We start from the raw sequence: 20,329 nt of genomic DNA, 5'->3' as shown, positions 1-20,329 counted from the left end.
AAGAGGGAGAGAGAAACACACACACACACACACAAAGAGAGACAAAAAGAGGAGGACAAAAAAATGAATAAGTAAAAAGAAAGTGAGACAGAGAAGGAAAGACTAACAGATAAATTGAAAAAACAAGGAGAGAGAAACAGCAAAAAGTAGAAAGAGTAATGCAGAGAGGGATAACGTAGACCAAAAGGGAGGAAAAACAGGGGGAGAGAACAATTCAGACATAAAGGGAAAGATACATAGAGGGAAAAAGAGTGAAAGAGGGAGAGAGAGAACGAGAGAAAAAAGAGAGGGGGAGAAAAGAGTCAAGTCAAGTCATGCTTATGGGAGAAAGAGAGCACGAGGATGAGACAGAGAGAGGGGGGATATAGGGAAAAAGACTAAGAGAGAAAGAACGATAGAAAGAGGAGAGCAGAAGACAAAACGAGAGAACAAAAGAGAGCGAGAGCAAGCGAAAGCAAGAGAGCGAACGTTTTGTTTGTATCCGGCTCCGGCTCTCTTCGCTCTCCTTCAATGAGTCAGTTCGCAGAATCTCTTCGTTCACGAACGACTCATCACTATTGCTAAAGCCAGCTGAAAAGTGGGATGGGAGCAAGCAAATCTCTCAGTCCGCTTTTGACGCCCGCGGGGCGGTAGAGTGGAGTGCAGCCGACGAAGGGAAGGAAGGCGGGACCAAGCAACTGGTGTCGCCGCGTACAGACACTCTCCGCCCGGATAAAAGAGGAACTCTCTCTGCTCAGCGGGGGTCTGGAAAATGGGAGCGGTGAAGTGAACTGGAAAAACGGTCCCCCAAAAAAGCGCGGACACTCTGAATGAAGGCGAGTATGAAAGGAACACAACTTTTATAAATGACGTTTTTTTTTTATTGGAAAAAGTTTCAGTTGTACAAAAAAAGAAGAAAGCAAACACATTGCTGTGGTCAGCTCAGGTTTCATTCGGCCTCCGTGTTTTAAGAAAGCGTCCACGGTGTGCCGCGGTTCAACTGACCGCACAATGACACCCGTAGCTCGGATGAGTTTATCGGGAATCGCCGTGACATCCGCGTGGGCAGTTCAACGAGTTTAGAATTGTAATCGCTTCATCGAAGGTGATCGTCATAGGGCTGCATGTTTGGCGTGCTGTCCGCCACGTATAAGCAAAAGAAATGGGATCTGGTGCATTTTTTGTGTTTGCTCCTTGCGTGCATGGGCCAGTTCCCCAAAAAGTGGCAGTTCCTTAAAATATTGGTGCTGCTTTCTTGAGATGGAGGTAAACTAATGTAAATCTGAACTATTCCAATCAAATGAGTTTAAACTAGTGAGAAATGTAAACACAAAAATGGATGGATGCAACTGAAGATTTTTGATTATTTTTTTGCAAATTGAGTAAAATTAACAAAACCTACAGTATTGATATCAAAGGGATGTTCCACACTTCATGTTCTTAGTCCGATACTCTGGTAGTTATCAACATTGATAACATTAGTACATTTATTCTACCTCATATTATTAAAGCGACAGTGTGCATTATGATGACTAGATTGTGTAGTACAGGTATGTCGATCTCATTTTGGCTCGGGTGTCGAATCCAGACTTAAGATTTTCAGGCAAGCCGAATCTTTTAAAAACTGTTAACGGCAAATATTTTGCATTGTTTTACAGTACTGTGCTTTAGCATTTAGACCAGTGTTTATCAACCATTGCGCCGGGGCACACTATTGTGCCTGGAATCCTTGTCTAGTGTGCCGCAGGAAATTTCCCGATATTATCTTTCCATAAAAAAAAAAGCATGCGATTGTTCAGTATATTTCCTTTTATTCCAGTGGTCAGCCAAAAACCTTTAACATTCATCTCCACTTTAGCAGTTTCCTATTCTTTTACCCTTTATATATTAATTATGTGGTAGACAGGGAAATTTTATTAATAACTTATTTTGCTTGATGAAGCTCTTCAAGATTGTACTCCAATAGAAATAATACAATTAATCAGTGTAAACATATTGCTTTTAATTGTACTTATTTGGATTGATAATTTCTTATTTAAAAAAACAAACAGAAAAAGTTAATGTAGTAAAATAAAAAGTCATTGTACTGGCAGATCTTTTTGCTCATTTTAAATATTATTTTTATATTAGTACTTTTTAGAAATATAAAATAAATGTCATAAAACTTATAAAAGTTATAAATATAGTAAAATCCCAAAATACTGTAAAATGATTAACCAAAATAACCTGTATTACCTCCAGATCCACGGTGACCACAAACAATGATAAAAATGTTACACTCAATTTAAGCCACATGGTCATTTAAGCTTTAAAATGAGAAAAAAATTGAATTAATATCTTAACATTTTTGACAGAGAGTGTGCCACAAGATTTTTTCGACTAAAAAGTGTGCCTCGACTCAAAAAAGGTTGAAAAACACTGATTTAGACTACATTTGTAGCCTAGCTTACAAATTATAATCACAAGTGATAAGGGATCTTTTCTGAGCACAACACGATTATTCACAAACAAAGGGAAACAATATTTTATGTTAGCATTGACTGTGTTATATTTTATTTTAACAGTTGAGTAAATGTAGTTTTACATGTGAACCAACTCACCACAAACATAAAAAACTCAATTTGTAGCTATGAATGAAACTATACTCGCCTCAGCTGTCAAACTGCTTTAAAATAAAGAAATAGATCATAACGAAAAACAATATAAGAGTTTTAACAGTGAGTGTGAAATAACATCAATACAAAAATCTAGACTGGGCTTACTGAAACTGAGAGAATACTGCTCAATATTGTCTTTAACATGAAACCAGATTGGACATCAGCTCTTCTACACTTTTACTGCTCTTTAGTAATGGGAAGGAGCATTTGGTTACCATTTATGAACAAAAAAAACTTGGCTTTTGATAGAAATGAGCTAAGCCTTGCTTTTTGTGACATACTGAGTAATTTGCAGTGGGCTGGATTCAATCATTCAACAAGCCGGATCTGGCCCGTGGACCGTGTGTTTGATATAGTTGGTGTAGTGCAACTGAGAACAAGTGCCACAATACACGAGAGTATAAACTACAGAAAATCAAAGTGAACAAACTTTTTTTCTTATTTCTTAGTCCAGCCTTTCACTGGATTTTTGTTTTTTTTGGTGGTATCCTAGCAGCAAGATGGCGGATGATCATGTCAGCATCTCTAGTTGAGCCTCATAGTATGTAAAACAAATACTAATTTCTCCACCCAGGAGTATAAAAAATGCATGTTTATTTGATGGTTCATGTATTTTTTGCTTGTTATTCAGTATTGTCTTATTTTTCTATATTTTTTTTACCACTAGTAAACATTACGTTATACCCAATGTCTCTGCAAATTTTAGTGCTGCTTTCTTGAGATGGAAGTCAACAAACGTAGAACATGAGCAGGCAATATTCATCCAAAGAAATTCAATATGACTCGAGGGATTTGACTCATAAGTGGATGCAACCAAGTTATTTTATATGATTTTGTAAATCACAAAACCTACATTAACTCATTCAGTGCCATAGACTTATTTTCACGTCATTAACTTTTTTTTTTGGACATTGCTTTTTTGTGTCACTATACAATCTATTTACTTGTAGCTAAATTCTACTACCATAACAAAAATAAATTTACCCTGTTGTCAGAAAATCTCACTTATTTGACCTTTTTTGATTTCATGATATCTTTACATCAATATATAATTGACGTTCTTACCCATTGTCAGAAAATGTTGCTTGTAAATATACAATATTTTTACTTCAATTTATAATTATTATACCCTAATTACACTAAAAGTAATAATTATTTCCCCCCATTGTCAGATTAACGAAGTACAGGGAACTATATTAAATAACTTATTTTGTTTGATGAAGTTGTTTTTAAAGGGGATGTGCATACTATTTAGTGCCTCCTAGTGGGACAAAAAACTTGTATTAAGTAAAAAAAAAAATAACACATTGATTTAATCCATACATCCATCCATTATCTGCACCGCTTATCCTCAGTAGGGTCACAGGGGTGCTGGAGCCCATCCGAGCTATCTTCGGGCAGTGGGCAGGGGAGATGATGGATGGGTGGAAGCTCAAGAAATTTGTATTTCTTTTACATAGCGGAATCACAACATAGAAGTTGCTGCCATGTTTGTCTTGAATCTTGTTGCTACGCTGTGCCCTTGGCACTGGTTTTCGTTGGCATAAGACAAAAAGTGCACCACTTTAAGATTGAACTACACAAAAATAAAGTTAATTAATTCAAGTAAAAATCCTGAACATTATTTTTCCCATTTTAATCATTTTCTTGTTTTACTAAAAAGAAAAACTGAAAAAAATGCTCAATTGGCAGATCATTTCTGCTCATTTTATTTATTCAGAAAAATAACTACGGTATATGAAAATATTGTAAAACCTGAAAAGTCATTTAAAATATAGTAAAATTGCAAATTACAGCAAAACACATTAACCAAAATGGATAACCTGTATTACTTTCTGAGCTGCGATGTCCACAGACACTTTACAGGTTCTTTCTTGCCCATTCCCAAAAGAAACCTAACATTTGAGAAGTACGTAACCTTCTACCATTTTTCCCCCTACATGTTTAATGCAAGTTGAGTTCCGCGCACGTGAAAAAATGAGATCATCTTTCTTGTCTGACATGTTTGTAGTTGGTGCCATCCAGGGGCAATTACTATTGTTGTTCGAGCTGCTGTACCCATTGTTCTTTTGTCCAACCCCAGATGCTCTACCTTCTATCCTGTTTTTATTTTGTGGCTACTGTCTGTCTCAATTGTCTAGCCAACGCAAACCAACCAGCAAATAGTGTTCTCTACTTGTAGAACGTGAGTGCTTTTTGAGTTTTCTTCCTTCTAATTGCTCACTTACGTAGAAAATATTTTAATTTTTGGGAAAAAATGTGATGCCAAGAGCCCTGGGATAGCTTGTTATGTGAATGACACTAGATAAAGTGGCACCTCTATTAATCCATTTAATTAGTTCTGGGAGTAGCTTCTTAACCTGAAAAGTTCGTGAGTAGGGACGCATTTTGAAGGTAAATGCGCTAATCTGGTCCAAGCCCTGCAAAAGTACAGTATATATTTTTTAATAGATATAAAAGAGCAACAAAACATGGAACAAATACATGTTAAATTTAGATTACACCACAATAAGCATAAAACAAGGGGAACATAATGTTTAAAAAACAGAATAAAGGAAATAATAGAAATATTTATTTAACTTTTTTTTGCCTAGCATTTCTATAAAAACTGCTCCAATGATGTCTGCTTTTGACAGATTTGGACTATCTGTCAGAAATCTTTGAAGTAGACGTAGATGTGAGCCTGACTTGTCAACACTTTTACCAGGTTATTCCTTTCGGCACATTCCGAGACTACAGTAATTTTGCTTAAATGTCTTTAATGTGGGTTGACTGAATGATTGCTGCGTCTTGCCGGATACACTCCTCCAACTTGTCTCTGAACTCTGAACTTCGTCTGCGACACAAAGAGCATGCTGGGAGCACGCATGCGCACTTATGAAGCAATAGCCAGTTTGTGTATGTTCGGGAAACTCTGGGAGCGGCTAAAAGCAGCGCGTACTGTGCTGTATATTGAGCTTTTTAACTAGAGGCAATATTATCCCGTTCAGGTACTTCGTAACCTGAAACTTTCATATGAAGAGACATTTTTAAGCAGAGGTAAATGGTCCATTTGTTCTTAAAGTTACAATTCAATGTTTTCACGTTAGCGTTTTGTGTAGTCACTACATTAATAGGAAATATGGCCTACAATTTTATTCATTAAACTGAAACAATTGATGTATGTAAATTGGAAAAATATCTGAAAACATTACATGTATGTTTAGGCGAGGAATGTATGTTTAATTTTTTTATTCTAGTGTTTTCTGCAGTCACCATTACAATATTAAGTATAGTCAAGGTTTTATTAGTTCAAACTGCAACAAGGGATGTATTTAATTGAAAAAAAAACAACAATTGAAAAAGAATTCTCTGCTGAATGAAAGCAGAAACTTTACTATCGATATCTTATAAACTAAGTATTCACCAAACAATTATTTCAATATTTGATTAATTTGTTGATTATTTTGTCGAGTAATCGTTCGAATAAATAATTAAATCATCTTTTCCTATACCTTTAGTCTGAAATATTAATTTTGGGTAACTCAAGTAAAAAAAAAGCATTTAACCTAAATTACTTATTTTTTTTTCGACCCATTTGGTGTCATAAAATAGGCTAAAATGTTGATATTTACTTTCCAAAAAGAAAGGATATTGCTGGGATCTGGCCAAAAAATGATTATACTTGCAAAAAGAACTCCTCTTTACAAATAAAACAAAAGTGAGATATTTCCAAATTGTGAACTATAAAGTTAAATTCTTACGTCCCTTGATTAAACACAAAAAAAGCGAGTCTTCTATGATAAGATAGATAGATAGATAGATAGATAGATAGATACTTTATTCATCCCCTAAGGGAAATTCACATTTCCAGCAGCATCCCTGAGCTGAGAACAATACAATAATAAAGCCAAAAGAATACAATATACAAATACCCAGTGTGACGTGCAAATGCCCACTTTAGCATGTTATATAGAGTAACTAAATAGTGCTACACAGAACACATAATGCAGTAAGATTCGGTAATATCCAATGTAGGTGGTGTGGTTTAATGTGGGCCTTTACTCTGCCGGGTGGAGTTAAAGAGCCTCATGGCATGAGGAAGAAAAGATCTCTTCAGTCTGTCCGTAGTACAAGACAGTGACAGCAGTCTGTCACTGAAACTGCTCTTCTGTCCGGAGATAATGCTGTGAAGCGGATGCGATGGATTGTCCATGATTGACCTCAGCTTTTTCAGTGCCTGTCTCTCAGCTACTGTTGTTAGGCTGTCCAGCTCTTTGCCCACAACAGAGCTCGCTTTCCTAGCCAGTTTATTGAGACGAGAGGCATCCTTCTTCTTGACGCTGCCTCCCCAACACGCTGCCGCATAGAAGAGGGCGCTTGCCACTACTGTCTCATAGAATATTTTCAGGAGCTTTTTGCAGATGTTGAAGGAGGCCAGCCTTCTGAGGAAGTAAAGTCGGCTTTGCCCTTTCCTACATAGAGCTTCTGTGTTGGCAGTCCAGTCCAGTTTGTTGTCCAGCTGCACACCCAGGTATTTGTAGGTCTGGACAAATTCTACACATTCTCCCTTGGTGGTTACAGGAACCGGGTGAGTTCTGGTTCTCCTGAAGTCCACCACCATCTCTCTGGTCTTGGTGGTGTTTAGGTGCAGGTGGTTTGCGTCGCTCCATCGGACAAAGTCCTGAATCAATTTCCTGTACTCCTCCTCCTGCCCGTTTCTGATACATCCCACGATCGCAGTGTCATCGGCAAACTTTTGCACATGGCAGGACTCAGAGTTGTACTTAAAGTCCGATGTATATAGAATGAATAGGAATGGAGAGAGAACGGTCCCCTGCGGAGATCCTGTGCTGCTAACCACGGTGTCCGATGTACAATGTTTAGGGTAAAAAAATTATATTTACAGATTCTGTGAGGAATTTGGAACTTTACTGACGAATGGTCTTCCGGCTTCTGTCATCATTGCAGCTCTATCAAGCTGTTGCACGTGCAAGTACGTGCATTGCTTAGATGTGCTCAAATAAACAAATTTTCTCCTTTTTTTGGCGCTCGTTTGGCCTGCACTTGAAACGAGCCGGTTCTTTCTTACTTACTTTCCTACTTGATCCCTTTTCACGTCCCACTAACTAAAAACTGCGATGGCAGTTACTCCAGAAAAATGTTACCACAAAAAAACATCAACAGTCGATATCGATAATTATCGTGATAATTATCATGTCTTTTTCCCCTTTCACATTTTTTATGGCTTATCTTTACCCATGAGTGAAAAGTTGACAAAATGTGATCCGCCTTTTACCAATCTTTAATCTCAGAACAAAGACACATGGTGACAAACTATTACACAGCATTTCACAAATATAAGGCACATTAAACAAGTGAATTCATTATCAGAGGGTGGAGCTGGTTGCAGCGCTTTGCTATCTGGCTCATCCGTGGAAAGTTTTTTTTTCATGGGGCCTGGTGCTTTTTGAAAGTTCGCGAGGTTTCGTTTGGGGCTGAACTGTTTTTCCTTCAACGTATTCGAGTGGGCGACGCTGTTTTAAATGGCGAAATAAGTTTGTCGTATTGCCCGTCTCAGTGGGCAAATTTTGCAGCGCTTATGACAGTTTTTTTTTTTTATCAGACCCTAAGTAGCCAAATATCCTCCAAACCAGTGAAAATGAATGGGCTCTCCTTTCTATGACTTTTTCAGCAAGTTTTGAGTGGGTATGCTGGCCATTATCCTTAGTCTCTCAATTGTTCATTTTGACCGTGGTCAACATGGCGTGTTGTGGCCCTTTGCTTTCACTTTTTGTGAGCCGCTTTGGCTGCACCGCAATTCCTGCGAAAGGATTGGCTGGTCATCATCACTTTCTTCGTCTCCTGAATGTTAGTCTTGAACTTGTGTTTTTGTTGTATTAGCGCCCCCGTTTTCTCAGGTGGTCGGGCGGTAAGAACATTTTAAATGATCGACTTTTATCAAACATTATTATTCATCGTGGCAAAAATTATAGGATTATGATCTGGGTTCCTAAGGGTGCTTGAAATCCTTAAATGTTTACATTTTAATGTTGTTCTCAAGGTTTAAAAGGGGTTGAGTTTTAGATGTAGTGCTTGTAAAGGATGGAACTTGTCGCCATGTTTCTTAGGTTGGCTGTTCAAATAAGGGGTTTAAACTTATTTATGGTACCAAAATAGGATTGGGGCTGGAGTTTGAAACTAAGGTTTAGGCTCCTAATTGGGGTATTCAACCGTTTTAGGGTCTCAAATAGGGTGTTACAGCTATAGTTAGGTGTAGGTTTAGGGTTAGGAAATAGTTTGAGCTCCATATTAGGGTTCTAAACTGAATGTAAGGTACAAAAATCGGTTTAGAGCTTGGGTTATGGTTTGAAACCGGGTTAGAAGTAGGGTTAGGGTTAGGAGCTTGGGTTCGGGCTGTAAGTTTTAAACCGATTTTAAGGGTTCCAACGTTAGGTTGGAGGTATAGTTAGGGTTTGAACCTAAAGTTTAGGCTCCTGTTGTTTTGATCGGCGCTGGATTTCTTCTTGTAATGGTATTTGAAAAATTGTATAATTGGCTTTATAAGTGTTTGAATTTGGCCATGAAAATGGTGTATGAACCCTGTATAATTATCTCTATAGTTTAATTGCCCAGGCCTAACTTTGACCATGTTTGATGCTTACATAAGAGTTGAAAGTTGAAATGATGATAACAATTCAACTTTTAGTTCCTGTTTAGGTTTATTTTTGTGGACTATTGCCTGACAATCAAACAACAATTTTAGGAACAATTGTTTCAGAAAATTTACATTGAATCTGCCACATCTTAACTGAATTTTTCATCAGAATCCTTTTAGTCTTCTCTCCAGCATACGTAATAACCGCGCCACTAACTCTAGGCGCTCCCCTGCAGCCTGATTGTTGAAAAAAAACTCTCAAGCTCCATCGGTTTCATTTAAAGCCTCAAGGATCCATTTAGAGTTGGGCATTTATGTGGCTCAACAGGACCCAGCCTGGCGTTCACCGTCTAATTGAGCAGTTTTAGCGTCACTCTAATCTCCAGGCTATGTGAAGTGAGTGCAGAAGTAGCGATGAACAAAGGCTCAGTTTGCGAATAAATGTGTGTAGCTGTTTTATCACTGACTGACCTTACGTAATACTTATCTTTGAGCCACACATTTAGAGCAATCAAAATGTAAATGACACTCGTAGTTTCATTTTTTATAACTCTATTATCACAATACACATTATAAAACACTTGGCTCCAAAATAATCCAGGGTAGAGTTGATCGATCCTCGACTGAACCTGGCTTTTCTTATTCATTTACTGAATTTCCTGGGCTATACGGCACACAAGACTAAAAGGTGCATGAAATGAAAACTACAGTAAGAGCAAGGGTTGCATAAAAAATGTTTAAAATACCACCTCCCACCCCTCCCTCCTACAAATTAAATGCTTGATAAAAAAGCAAATATAAATTTAAAACCATCAATTTAATGAACAAAATGAGAAAATAGGGTTGAAATTTGATATTTTTAGCTTTTTACCAATTTATTAACCTTTTATTACAATAAAATAATCATCAATGTTTAGGTATTATCCATCCATCCATTATCTGCACCGCTTATCTTAAGTAGGTTCACGGGGGGTGCTGGAGCCCATCCCAGCTATACTCGGGCAGTGAGCAGGGGACACCCTGAACTGGTTGCCAGCCAGTCGCAGGGCACACAGAGACTGACAACTCACTCACTTATTCACACCTAGGGACAATTTGGACTGTTCACCTGACAATCCCACGCAAGCGGGGGGAGAACATGCAAACTCCACACAGGAAGGTTTGATTTCATGACCTCAGAACTGTGCTGCACACGCGCTAACCACTGCGCCGCCATGCTGCCCTGTTTAGGTATTATTAATACCTAATTTTTTTGTGTGATGCTATATAAAGCAGTTTTACGGGTTAGATATCACTTATATGCGATCTAAGCTTATTTGTGAGTTTATACGGTACTGGAAGTTGTTTTGGTTTTGCTGTCCTATTGTTTTTTTTTTGAGAAAAAAAAAGGTGAATATATTTCATTTTTTTCCCTGCTTTAAACTCCACAATCCTTTTTTCTTGATCCGGGGTTCAGCTTGTCATTAGGGTGGAATAGTGGGTCCTTGAGTCAAACTAGTTGAGGACCATTGTCTTTAGAAGACACAGGAAGTCGTCTTTCACCAGCTTTAGACAAAAAGATGTGGAAACAGACAAAGTGTCGGGTCGTTGTCATTACCCAGGTGAGGGCCTTTGTTCTAACAGCTTTCTATCATTAGAATGCATGCGTGTTTTCAAGGCCATTTGGTGTGGCGAGGATATTTATTGGCATGAGGACACCCGGTAGGGAACGTTCAGCACTTGACCAGATAAGTTGGAACAAAGTTTGAAGGAAGAAGGTGAACTCCGCTTCCGAATCACTGAGCTGCCTCGCTCATGCTGTGCGCTTTTTGTTCCACTGGCACTTTCCGGTAGAGGAAACGCTCTCCAAGTTCTTTATCTGAAAGCCGGCAGAGGTTATCAATGAGGACGTTTCGTGACGGTCCAAATTAGGATTGCTCAACATAAGGAATTGGACTCACTTATGTCTCTTTTTACATATGATTCTGTCAAGTTTTTGAATGGATTTACGGTCCAGCTCCACCGCACTACAATTGTGGTTTACGTCTTTATGTTCACAACTGCACTTTAAGTGCTGGGTTGTAAAAAAAAAAAAAAAAAAAAAAAAAAAAAAACCCACAAGAACAGACAGGCCAGTGAAAAGTCCAACAACTGATTGTTTCTACTTTGCAAGATAATGCAGACCACTGAAGGTTCCTTTTGCTTATTTGAAGTACTGTAGTAATTTACTACAGTTTTGTGCTAAAATAAATGAATACTTATAGCAAAATAATAATGTACTATCAACTGTAATCTAATTTATTTGAGCAAAAATGCAATTTATAATCAAAGTGAATAACAGAAAGTTAAAGGGACATTTTGTAGTATTAAAGACCTCTTAGTGGTAAAAAATATATATTTTTTTAAATACTCATTGGTCGAGAAATTTCTATTTATTTTTTACATAACAAAAGCCTCACCTTAAGGGAGCAGACATCATTGTTTGTCATCTTGCTGCTAAAGGTATCCTCAAAAAGCAAAAGACTGGGCAAAAAATGAGGGGACAACTGTGCTTTTGGGTCACTGAGTCTTTGTAGTGTATATTCTTCATTGAGTTTTGTAGCACTTGTTTTCGGTTGCACTACGCAATACAGCAACATTTAGTTGTCAAATGTTACACAGTGTCCCTTTCAAAACCAAATAAGCACAAACTATTGAATCAATCTAATTGATTTAATTAAAATAAACATCAAATTAAATAACTGAGGAAGTTAAACATAAAATAAAAATAAAATAAGAAAAATAACTGGTAAATAAAATTCTAAATTTTGGGCTGGGTATCCTATCAAATTCTGGAATTTGATTCTATTAACTTACATTTGATCCAATACACAATGAGATAAAGGTAATTTATTAAAATGCATTTCACTGTAATATTAAGGGCATTCAGTTTCAATTTAAGTACTGGGTAAGAAGGTAATTGGTCTTATTACTTGGTTAGTTCAAAAAATTCCCATTAATACTGCAGTTTTACTGTTGTTTCGATATATTAATACTCATGGAGTAGACCAATTCGGATTTTTTTGAATACTTTGGGTCTTATGAAGTGACTTTGATGTTTATCTAAAGAAAATAGCAAGAATTTTAAAAATGTGCTTTAAATTTTAAACGCCTCATACTTCTACAGGAAAACAAAATATGACAGTGTTTACAAAACACTATACTTTTTGTGACAATATCTCTTTATTATTTGTAATTGCAACAACCTTTGCCTGGTTATCCTGAAAGGGGGATACCACATGTGCGGTCCCTTCTCAAGGTTTCCCCATTTTCCTCATGTTGAGGTTTTTGAGTTTTTCCTTGCTCTCATGTTGTTTCCAGATCAGTGGATGGTGTAACAAAAACCTGTGCAGCCCTTTGATATTCTTTGTGATTAAGGGCTATACAAATAAAAATGACTTGACTTGACTATTGGATTATGGAATTGGCAAATTAATTTATCTCAATTAATACATTTATAAAAACATCTGATACCTATTAACACAATGTGGCGGATGGCAACTTGTTTTCTTGTTTTAAGTATTTTTTTTTATTTTACTAACAGAAAAATACGCTCCCCCCAAAAAAATCAATATTAAATATTTGAATATACAGTGATCCCTTGCTGTAACGCAGTTTGATTTTTCTTTTTTGGGTTTATCTACCTCATAAAGCTGCATCATGTATTATGGTCTCCATTCTGATTTGCTAAGCAGTCCTAAATATAGTAGTTATTGGTCATTAACAAACAAATGTTTTCAGTATTCACTACTTTTATTTGTTTAATGAATGTTGGAGCATTTTGTTCTTTAATTTAGATCACATAATTGTATAATATTCTTTAAAAAAATGAAGGTTTCTACTTCACAGATTTCGCTCATCATGGGTTTAATCTGAAACTTAACCTCTGCAAAGAACGTGGCATCATTGCATTTTGGAAATTAAAATCTACAAATGTATTTCAAATATATATTGTAATAACAAAACAATTTAGACTAAGAAAATTATCTGAAATGGGGAGAAGGCAATATGACTTGATTTGTTTACTAATCTGCCCCCCTCAATTTCTAACTTGACTTTTCTGCAGTGGAGTTCAAGGTTTGCAGCGAGTGTCAGAAATAACGACAACAAGTATGTGTTACATGCACACAGCTGGTAGTGTTTGGTGTACGGTGGTCAAAATAAACACAGCACAAAGGTACAAGTCGTGGACTTTGCGCAAGGGTGAACATTGACCCAATAGTGGCGCACTAACAACCAACTCTTACATAAAGCCGGTTAGTAACGTCTATACCACACTGAGTGCATTATATATCAAATTAACTGTCAAGTGAGTAAACAGACGTTTAAAAAGGGCAACAAAAGCAGTTGCTAATGCGCTCAAAAGCCCTCAAAACATTATTTTGTCGTAGGACTGGGCAAAACTGGGATTTTTTTTAAACCAATACGATCCAAGTTAATACAGGGTAGTATCGATTTGATCCTGGTCTGATACCGATACTTTTTGCTCGAAAATCTGCTGATTCTTGAAAAATTGAAAAAAGTGAGGGCAAGAAGGACATCATATTATAAATGGGGAAAAAGTCAGGCAAAAGATGAACGATTAAAAAAAAAAAGAAAGCCAAAGAGAAGAAAAAAAAAGACTTGTTTTTTGAGGTGTACTCCTATCAGCAAGATGGCTGGCAAATACGGCAGCTCCCTTTAGGTGATCTTCATCTTATGTCGAAGAAATACAAATTTCTCCACCCACAAAAATGCGCGCACACACACACTCACACATATATATATATATATATATAGTCGAAATGGCAATACTGGTCTGAAAAATCGTAATTAGTTTTTTTCCAAAATCGTACAGCCCTACTTGGACACACAACATTATTGAAGTGATCGTTAAAACGGGAAGATGTTATTGTTTCAAGCAGATCCTAGTACTTACTCGGTATTGATAGTATTGATATTTGGATTGATCAGCCTACACTTATTTTATAGTCATTTCACAAATAAAAGAGGCGTTCGTCTGCTGTGTCATGGCAGGCCAGCTTAACCGTGACATTTTGTTTCCCCTTGTAACTCTCTTTTCATATTCATGGTAGTAAAGGTGTGGGGGTTGTTTCTCCTTGTGCAGATCTCCCTTTACAATCTGATCTAACATGACAAAGTAGGGCTAGTACGAAGTCTTTGTCTTTTTCGTTACAACTTTTCGTTGGGCTCCTTTGGAGAGAACATGATGTGCTTGATAAGAATTGACCTGGAACAGGAAGGTTGGTGAAATGAAGCAAAGGTTTTGGACTACCAGTGGGAGCTTTTTGTGATTTACAAGCATCAAAGTTCCTTTTTTGGTATGTTTAACTCTTTTGTGTCCTGCCAAGTTGCATTAGAATGATACTTGTTTGAACTTTTAAGAGTACAAATGTCAACAGCGGCGAGTTCAATGAATTTTATTTATTCGGTTTAAATTTGTATTTTCTTGCTGAGAATTCAAACCACTTTAGTTGCCATTTGATGTAAATATGTGGCTGTTCTCTTCTTTTAGTGTTAAATTGCTAGAGACCTGTCAATCTGGCAAAAAGGGATACTTCAGAGTAAGGACAACACGATAACCATTTATGAATGAATTAACTTATTCGAGTGGTGAAACAAGATGTCGCAGTTTTAATTTATGTTCTATGAAATAAATAATTTCAATGTAAATGGATTTTTTTTTTGCGACCCTTGCTCTTACTGTAGGTTTAATTTCATGAGCCTTATAGTATAGTTAATCATATATGATAAATATATCACAAAAGATAATTTTTTAAAATATTTGGAGTGCGATTTATAATCCGTTACGCCTTACAATTATGATAATGAAATTAGAAAAATGTAGTTGCTGAAACGTTGACTTGGAACGGGTAAGTCCCTCACTGAGACTTTGGGTTAATGTTGTAAATACGGTGCTGTGTTTGCAGAACATAATGGTGCTCTTCCTGTGGCTGGGCCTCCTGTGGCCCCTGGCAAGTATTGGCTCCATCACGATCAAGAACTGCCACCCAAGCTGTCGCTGCGAGGTCGAAAGCTTCGGCCTGTTCGACAGCTTCAGCCTGACCACGGCCGACTGCCGCGGTTTGGGCCCTGGGGCCTCCATGCCTGTGCCCATCCCGCTGGACACCGCCTACTTGGACCTGTCCTTTAACAACTTGGGGCCTCTGACTGACAGCATGCTAGCCGGGCCTGGCTACACCACCCTTGTGAGCTTGGACCTTAGCAGCAACCACATTACCACGGTGAGCTGTCTGAAACAATTCTACAGTGTTACGTCTACAGACAAGCTTAATTCTTCCAGGATCAATGGTTTCCATAGAATTTTGTGAGACCCTGTTGGGTGGAACAGAGTAGGGCGCTCCAGGGGAATAGCCCATTTAGCCAACATTTTGTACAGGTTAATGTCAAATGCATCGATCTGGGGCATTTTTAGAGCATAATCAAGAAGCTATATCTATAATCAATGTGTGCCCATCAATTCTATTCTTCTATTCTAAGCATTGTAAGTCACATATTTTTCATTGTAACATGTGAAATTAGTTAAAATCGACTGCCTTTTTGTCTGTCATCTATACCACTTGTGGTCCAGTGGTTAGAATCCAGTGTTCTCACTACTGCAATCCGGGTTTAATTCTTGTTGAATAACAAAAGAAATGTTTGAGCTGAGAAAAAGTGAGACAAGAGTTTAGCTAAAAACTTGGGGTGCTCGTAATACACAAATGCTTGTTATACACATTTACATACGGAATACCTATAAATACTATATTTTTTAATAATACAAGTTTATGAGACTCTGGTGGGACCAATTGAACCCTGGCGACCCGCCAGAATCTTCCTATGGAATGGTAACACTGCAGGATCGTGATCAAAGCAGCAACTTCCTCCCACTTCGCACACCTCTCTAATTTACTGTACTTGGGGATGCCAGCTTCTTTAGTTTATCCTCCTCTTTGCCTTTTTTTTGCAACAGGAATATATCCTACCTCAAATATTAATTGCAGTGAAGCGCTGCGTAAATTCTTCTGCGGCTTTGTGATTAGGACTCGCTGATTTCAGATTGTACTCTTTGGCTTGGTTACTCGTATGAACATTGCGCTCGTGTTATGTACTCTACAGGTATAACCAATTATGTGGAATTAGGTGTCATGTGCTCAGCTAACGGAGGTGAGCGGTCACAGGCTGTCTCTAGTGGTAGCCTCTGGGACGGCTTGTGAACTGGATTTTACTTCATAAAGAGAGCAAGATTTTTGTAAAAAAAACAACAACCTCGAAATTCTTGTGTTTTAGAGGTGCTTGTATAAAGCGGTATTCCTTGTTTTCCTTTCGGTTTTTAAAAATATGTTAGATATGTATTGTTGGTTTACTTTTGGTTTTGAAGAGAGACATCACGTGGCTCGTCAGGTTTACGACTTTCACGTGTCTGTATGCACTCTCGGCAACTTTTGGGCTACGTCTCAGACGGCGTGACGCTAACCGCTGAGTTACGAGCTTGGAAACTAGCATTGTATGAGTGTGCTTCTAGAAAGGTTTTGCAGAAATTTGGACATTTTAGTCCTGCTGGCTTACCCCCTGGTCTCATCTCATCTCATCTCATTAGCCGTACCGCTTATCCTCATTAGGGTCGCGGGGGGGCTGGAGCCCATCCCAGCCATCTTTGGGCAGTGGGCAGGGGACAGTTTAAATAAATATAAATAAATAATAAATAATAAATAATAATAATAATAATAATAATAATAATAATAAATAATAAAGGGAGCAGTTTAAATAGTGAAGGAAACCATAAGTGAGACTGAGTCCTTAAATGACGACACACTTCCTAACCAGATATTTTATTTACAAAACAAATGTAAAAAAATTACTTTACAAGTACATCTGCAATACATTTATACAATATCTGCTATTGCATGTTATGTAAACGTCCTGTAAACCATTGAAGAACCATACTCTCATAGCAGCAACCACGTAAGCAGTCTTACTGATATGTAATACTGTATTTTACCAAATCGCTGTATGAGTGTTATTGAATTTAATAAAACTCTTATCGGGGATTGGGTCTGTTTACTTGCCTACGTTGTACAACAGTGCAGCATCTGCATCGGAACATCACTAATATTTATTCTAAATAGATGACGAGCTGATTTTTTTGCATTCAACTCATCTCTCATTTGTTCTTGTGACTCGTTTTCTGTGTCATTGCCTTTCATAACTTGTATACTTATGATTCAACCGTTTAAAAGAGCATATATTCATCATGGATCTAGCGTCTTGATTTGGCTCTAGAAATGCACCAGATCGATGAGTATGAATTTAAAGTGACTGAAAGCATGCCCCCGGATGCCCCTCGTCTCAAAAATTATATGGGGAAACACTCAAGACGGTTTGTTGTCTTTCAGATTAGCGCCAGGGCTTTGTCCAAGCTGCGTTACCTGGAGACTCTTGACCTGAGTCACAACGACTTGGAAGGCCTCTCGCCCGGATGCTTTTTCGGCCTGCCGCTGTCCGAGGTCGACCTCAGCCACAATCGCTTCCGAAACTTCAATATGGAAGCCTTTGCGACCAAAATCAACAACAAACGCATCTGCGTGGATCTCTCCCACAACCAGCTCGTTTCGATTTCCACGCCACCACACGGGAAACTAGTACACATTCAAAGCTTGAATCTAACAGGAAATCTTCTTTCTGGTGTTCCCGATTTGGCAGGACTGAAAATACTGCGATTTCTCAATCTAGACAGAAATCCCATCGCTGCAATTAAAAGGGGAGATTTTGCCCACCTACCAGATCTGGTTTACTTGTCCCTCAGTAGCCTACATGTACTTCAAAATATTGAGGAACACAGCTTTAGGGGCCTACAGAGCCTCCAGGTGTTGGATCTCTCAAACAACCCCAAACTTAAGACGCTTCACCCTTCCATTTTTACTGGACTGGTTTCACTTCAGGAGCTGAATTTATCCGGTTCTGGAGTGACGTCCTTACCGAGTGGCATGCTCTCGCACCTCCCTGCTATAAAGAGCATTACGCTAGGACCAAACATCCGCTGCTTGAGAATGCAAAAACAGGGACAGTTTCACAGGCAATTGGGTCAAACCCAACAGTACGAGGTTCTCAACTGCAGCGGGGACGGCCTCGCGCTTTGATCCAGTATGGACTGCCGAACCAGTCCTTTTTCTTCATACCAGTGCTGTGCCTTTAATCACTTTCCACCAAACTTGAAGAGGTTTGATTTTGCCTTGGTAGACAGAAATGAATGGACGAACATAGATTGCAAATATGTATCCGAAACATGTCACATTCATTATTTAATGATACACAATAGAAATCTTTACTATCAATAAAGTAGACCAACTGTTTTAAATAGAACTGCATATTGGCCTGCGGCTGTTTTCACCACTGACGACATTACCACTATGTAACTGCATCGTTTCCGACAGTTCTCCGATTGTTCTGAGACCTTCCTGCTGCCTTTTTATGCAAGATTTTAATCAGGAAGAATAAAGCTTCTTGGTGTGTGCACAGCTATAAACGTCCAAATTCACAGAGGCGGAAGTAAATTGACAGCACAAAGCTAAGGAAATGGTACTCGTTTTCAGTGGGAGGTAGGGCTTTTATTTTATTCAGTATGATAAGATAAGGGCAGCACGGTGGCGCAGTGGTTAGCGCGTGTGCAGCACAATTCTGAGGTCGTGAGATCGAACTTCCTGTCTGGAGTTTGCATGTTCTCCCTGTGCTTGCGTGGGTTTCCTCTCACATTCCAAAAACATGCATGTCAGGTTAATCGGCCGGTCCAAATTGTCCCTCGGTATGAATGAGCTAGTGAGTTGTCTGTCTCTGTGTGCCTTGCGACTGGCTGCCAACCAGTACATGGTGTCCCTGCCCACCTCCCGAAGATAGCTCGGATGGGCTCCAGCACCCCCACGACCCTACTTAGGATAAGCGGTGCAGATAATGGATGGATCGATGGATGGATGATAAGATAACTGACAAGTTCACAAAAGTGTCATCAATTCTGCATTAAATTAGGACTGTGATGTTTGTCGACGAAATTATGAACAATAACTGCGGCCCAACGTTTTTATTTTTCTGCTGATTTTCATCGACTAATAATACCTTTTAGATTGGTTTGTTTTTTGCTAAAGATGTCAAATGAGGAAGAAGGCAAGATTTGACGATTCTTTCGACCAGGAGTCTAAAACTCGTGCCCCGGGAGACAATTGTGGCCTGCGGGATAATAATTGGAGGCCCCAGCTTTTATATGAAAGTTTTAAGGGAAAGTGTGTATTATTTAGGCCCGGTTAATGGTAGAAACAATAATTTATGAAACAACAACCACTTTATCTTCAAACAAAAGCAAAAATAAACTGATGATAAATTTCATTTTTAAAAATACTTATAAATTAAGAAATTTCCATTCATTTTACATAGCATGAGCCGTTTGACCGCCATCTTGTTGCTACGGCTACCAAAAACCTCCTGATAAGCTTGACCAAAAGTTTGAAAAGAAAAATTGTGCTCTTTGGTCACACTGAGTCTCTGTAGTTTGCATCAGTCCTTGTGCTTTTTAGGACTTGTTTTTTTTTCCTGGTTACAGCGACATCTAGTGGTCAAACACTTTCTCTTTAATGAAAGTTTACAGCACAAATTATTGATTGATTAATTACTGACTGGTTTATTTTCACATTCATTCTTAATGTTTTTATTTTTAGATCTTATTATGTGTAAGAACTTTTATAAAACAGTGGCATGTTTTTCCCAGAGGAAAACCCGATTTGGCCCAGCATTGACCTCCTGGGTAAATTGAGTTTGAGACCCCTACTTTAGATTTGCAGTACCTTGAGAACACCATTTTGCCTGGAGTTACCTATCAAATCAAACAAGTATTTTTCCTCTGTTCCTTTTCATGCCTTTATAAAATAATCAAACCTTTCCCCAGTAGCAGTTGGTCCCGAACAGTAACAACAATTTGTTTGGTAATTACTACCATGCAAAACCTTGCCTGGGCCTGGATATTTGCTTTAATATCTTGAATGTACTTCCA

General features: G+C 38.1%; 1 protein-coding gene across 2 annotated transcripts; it reads left to right on the top strand.

The window, feature by feature from the left end:
- Nucleotides 1-566: 566 nt before the first annotated feature.
- Nucleotides 567-18,659, top strand: tsku (tsukushi small leucine rich proteoglycan homolog (Xenopus laevis)). Of its 2 annotated transcripts, none has more exons than XM_088346295.1 (3): nt 567-815; nt 15,222-15,536; nt 17,688-18,659. In XM_088346295.1, exons 1-3 carry the CDS (start codon nt 810-812, stop codon nt 18,429-18,431), a joined length of 1,065 nt encoding a protein of 354 aa, XP_088202421.1. In that variant the 5' UTR covers nt 567-809; the 3' UTR covers nt 18,432-18,659. The 2 variants fall into 2 exon arrangements, with proteins under 2 accessions (XP_088202421.1, XP_088202422.1); XM_088346296.1 differs by lacking the exon at nt 567-815 and adding an exon at nt 1,126-1,245.
- The last annotated feature ends 1,670 nt before the right edge of the window (nt 18,660-20,329 follow it).

This window comes from Urocampus carinirostris, chromosome 10 (genome assembly GCF_059441175.1).
Source record: "Urocampus carinirostris isolate Australia breed hairy pipefish chromosome 10, RoL_Ucar_1.0, whole genome shotgun sequence".
NCBI lineage: Eukaryota > Metazoa > Chordata > Actinopteri > Syngnathiformes > Syngnathidae > Urocampus > Urocampus carinirostris.
The sequence above is the reverse complement of the archived record's forward strand: the minus strand, read 5'-3'. Positions and strand labels throughout refer to the sequence as shown.

Excerpts from the sequence above, each read along its gene's own strand:
- tsku (XM_088346295.1), top strand. Across the intron at positions 15,537-17,687 it reads GCAGCAACCACATTACCACG|ATTAGCGCCAGGGCTTTGTC; the intron begins GTGAGCTGTCTG and ends GTTGTCTTTCAG.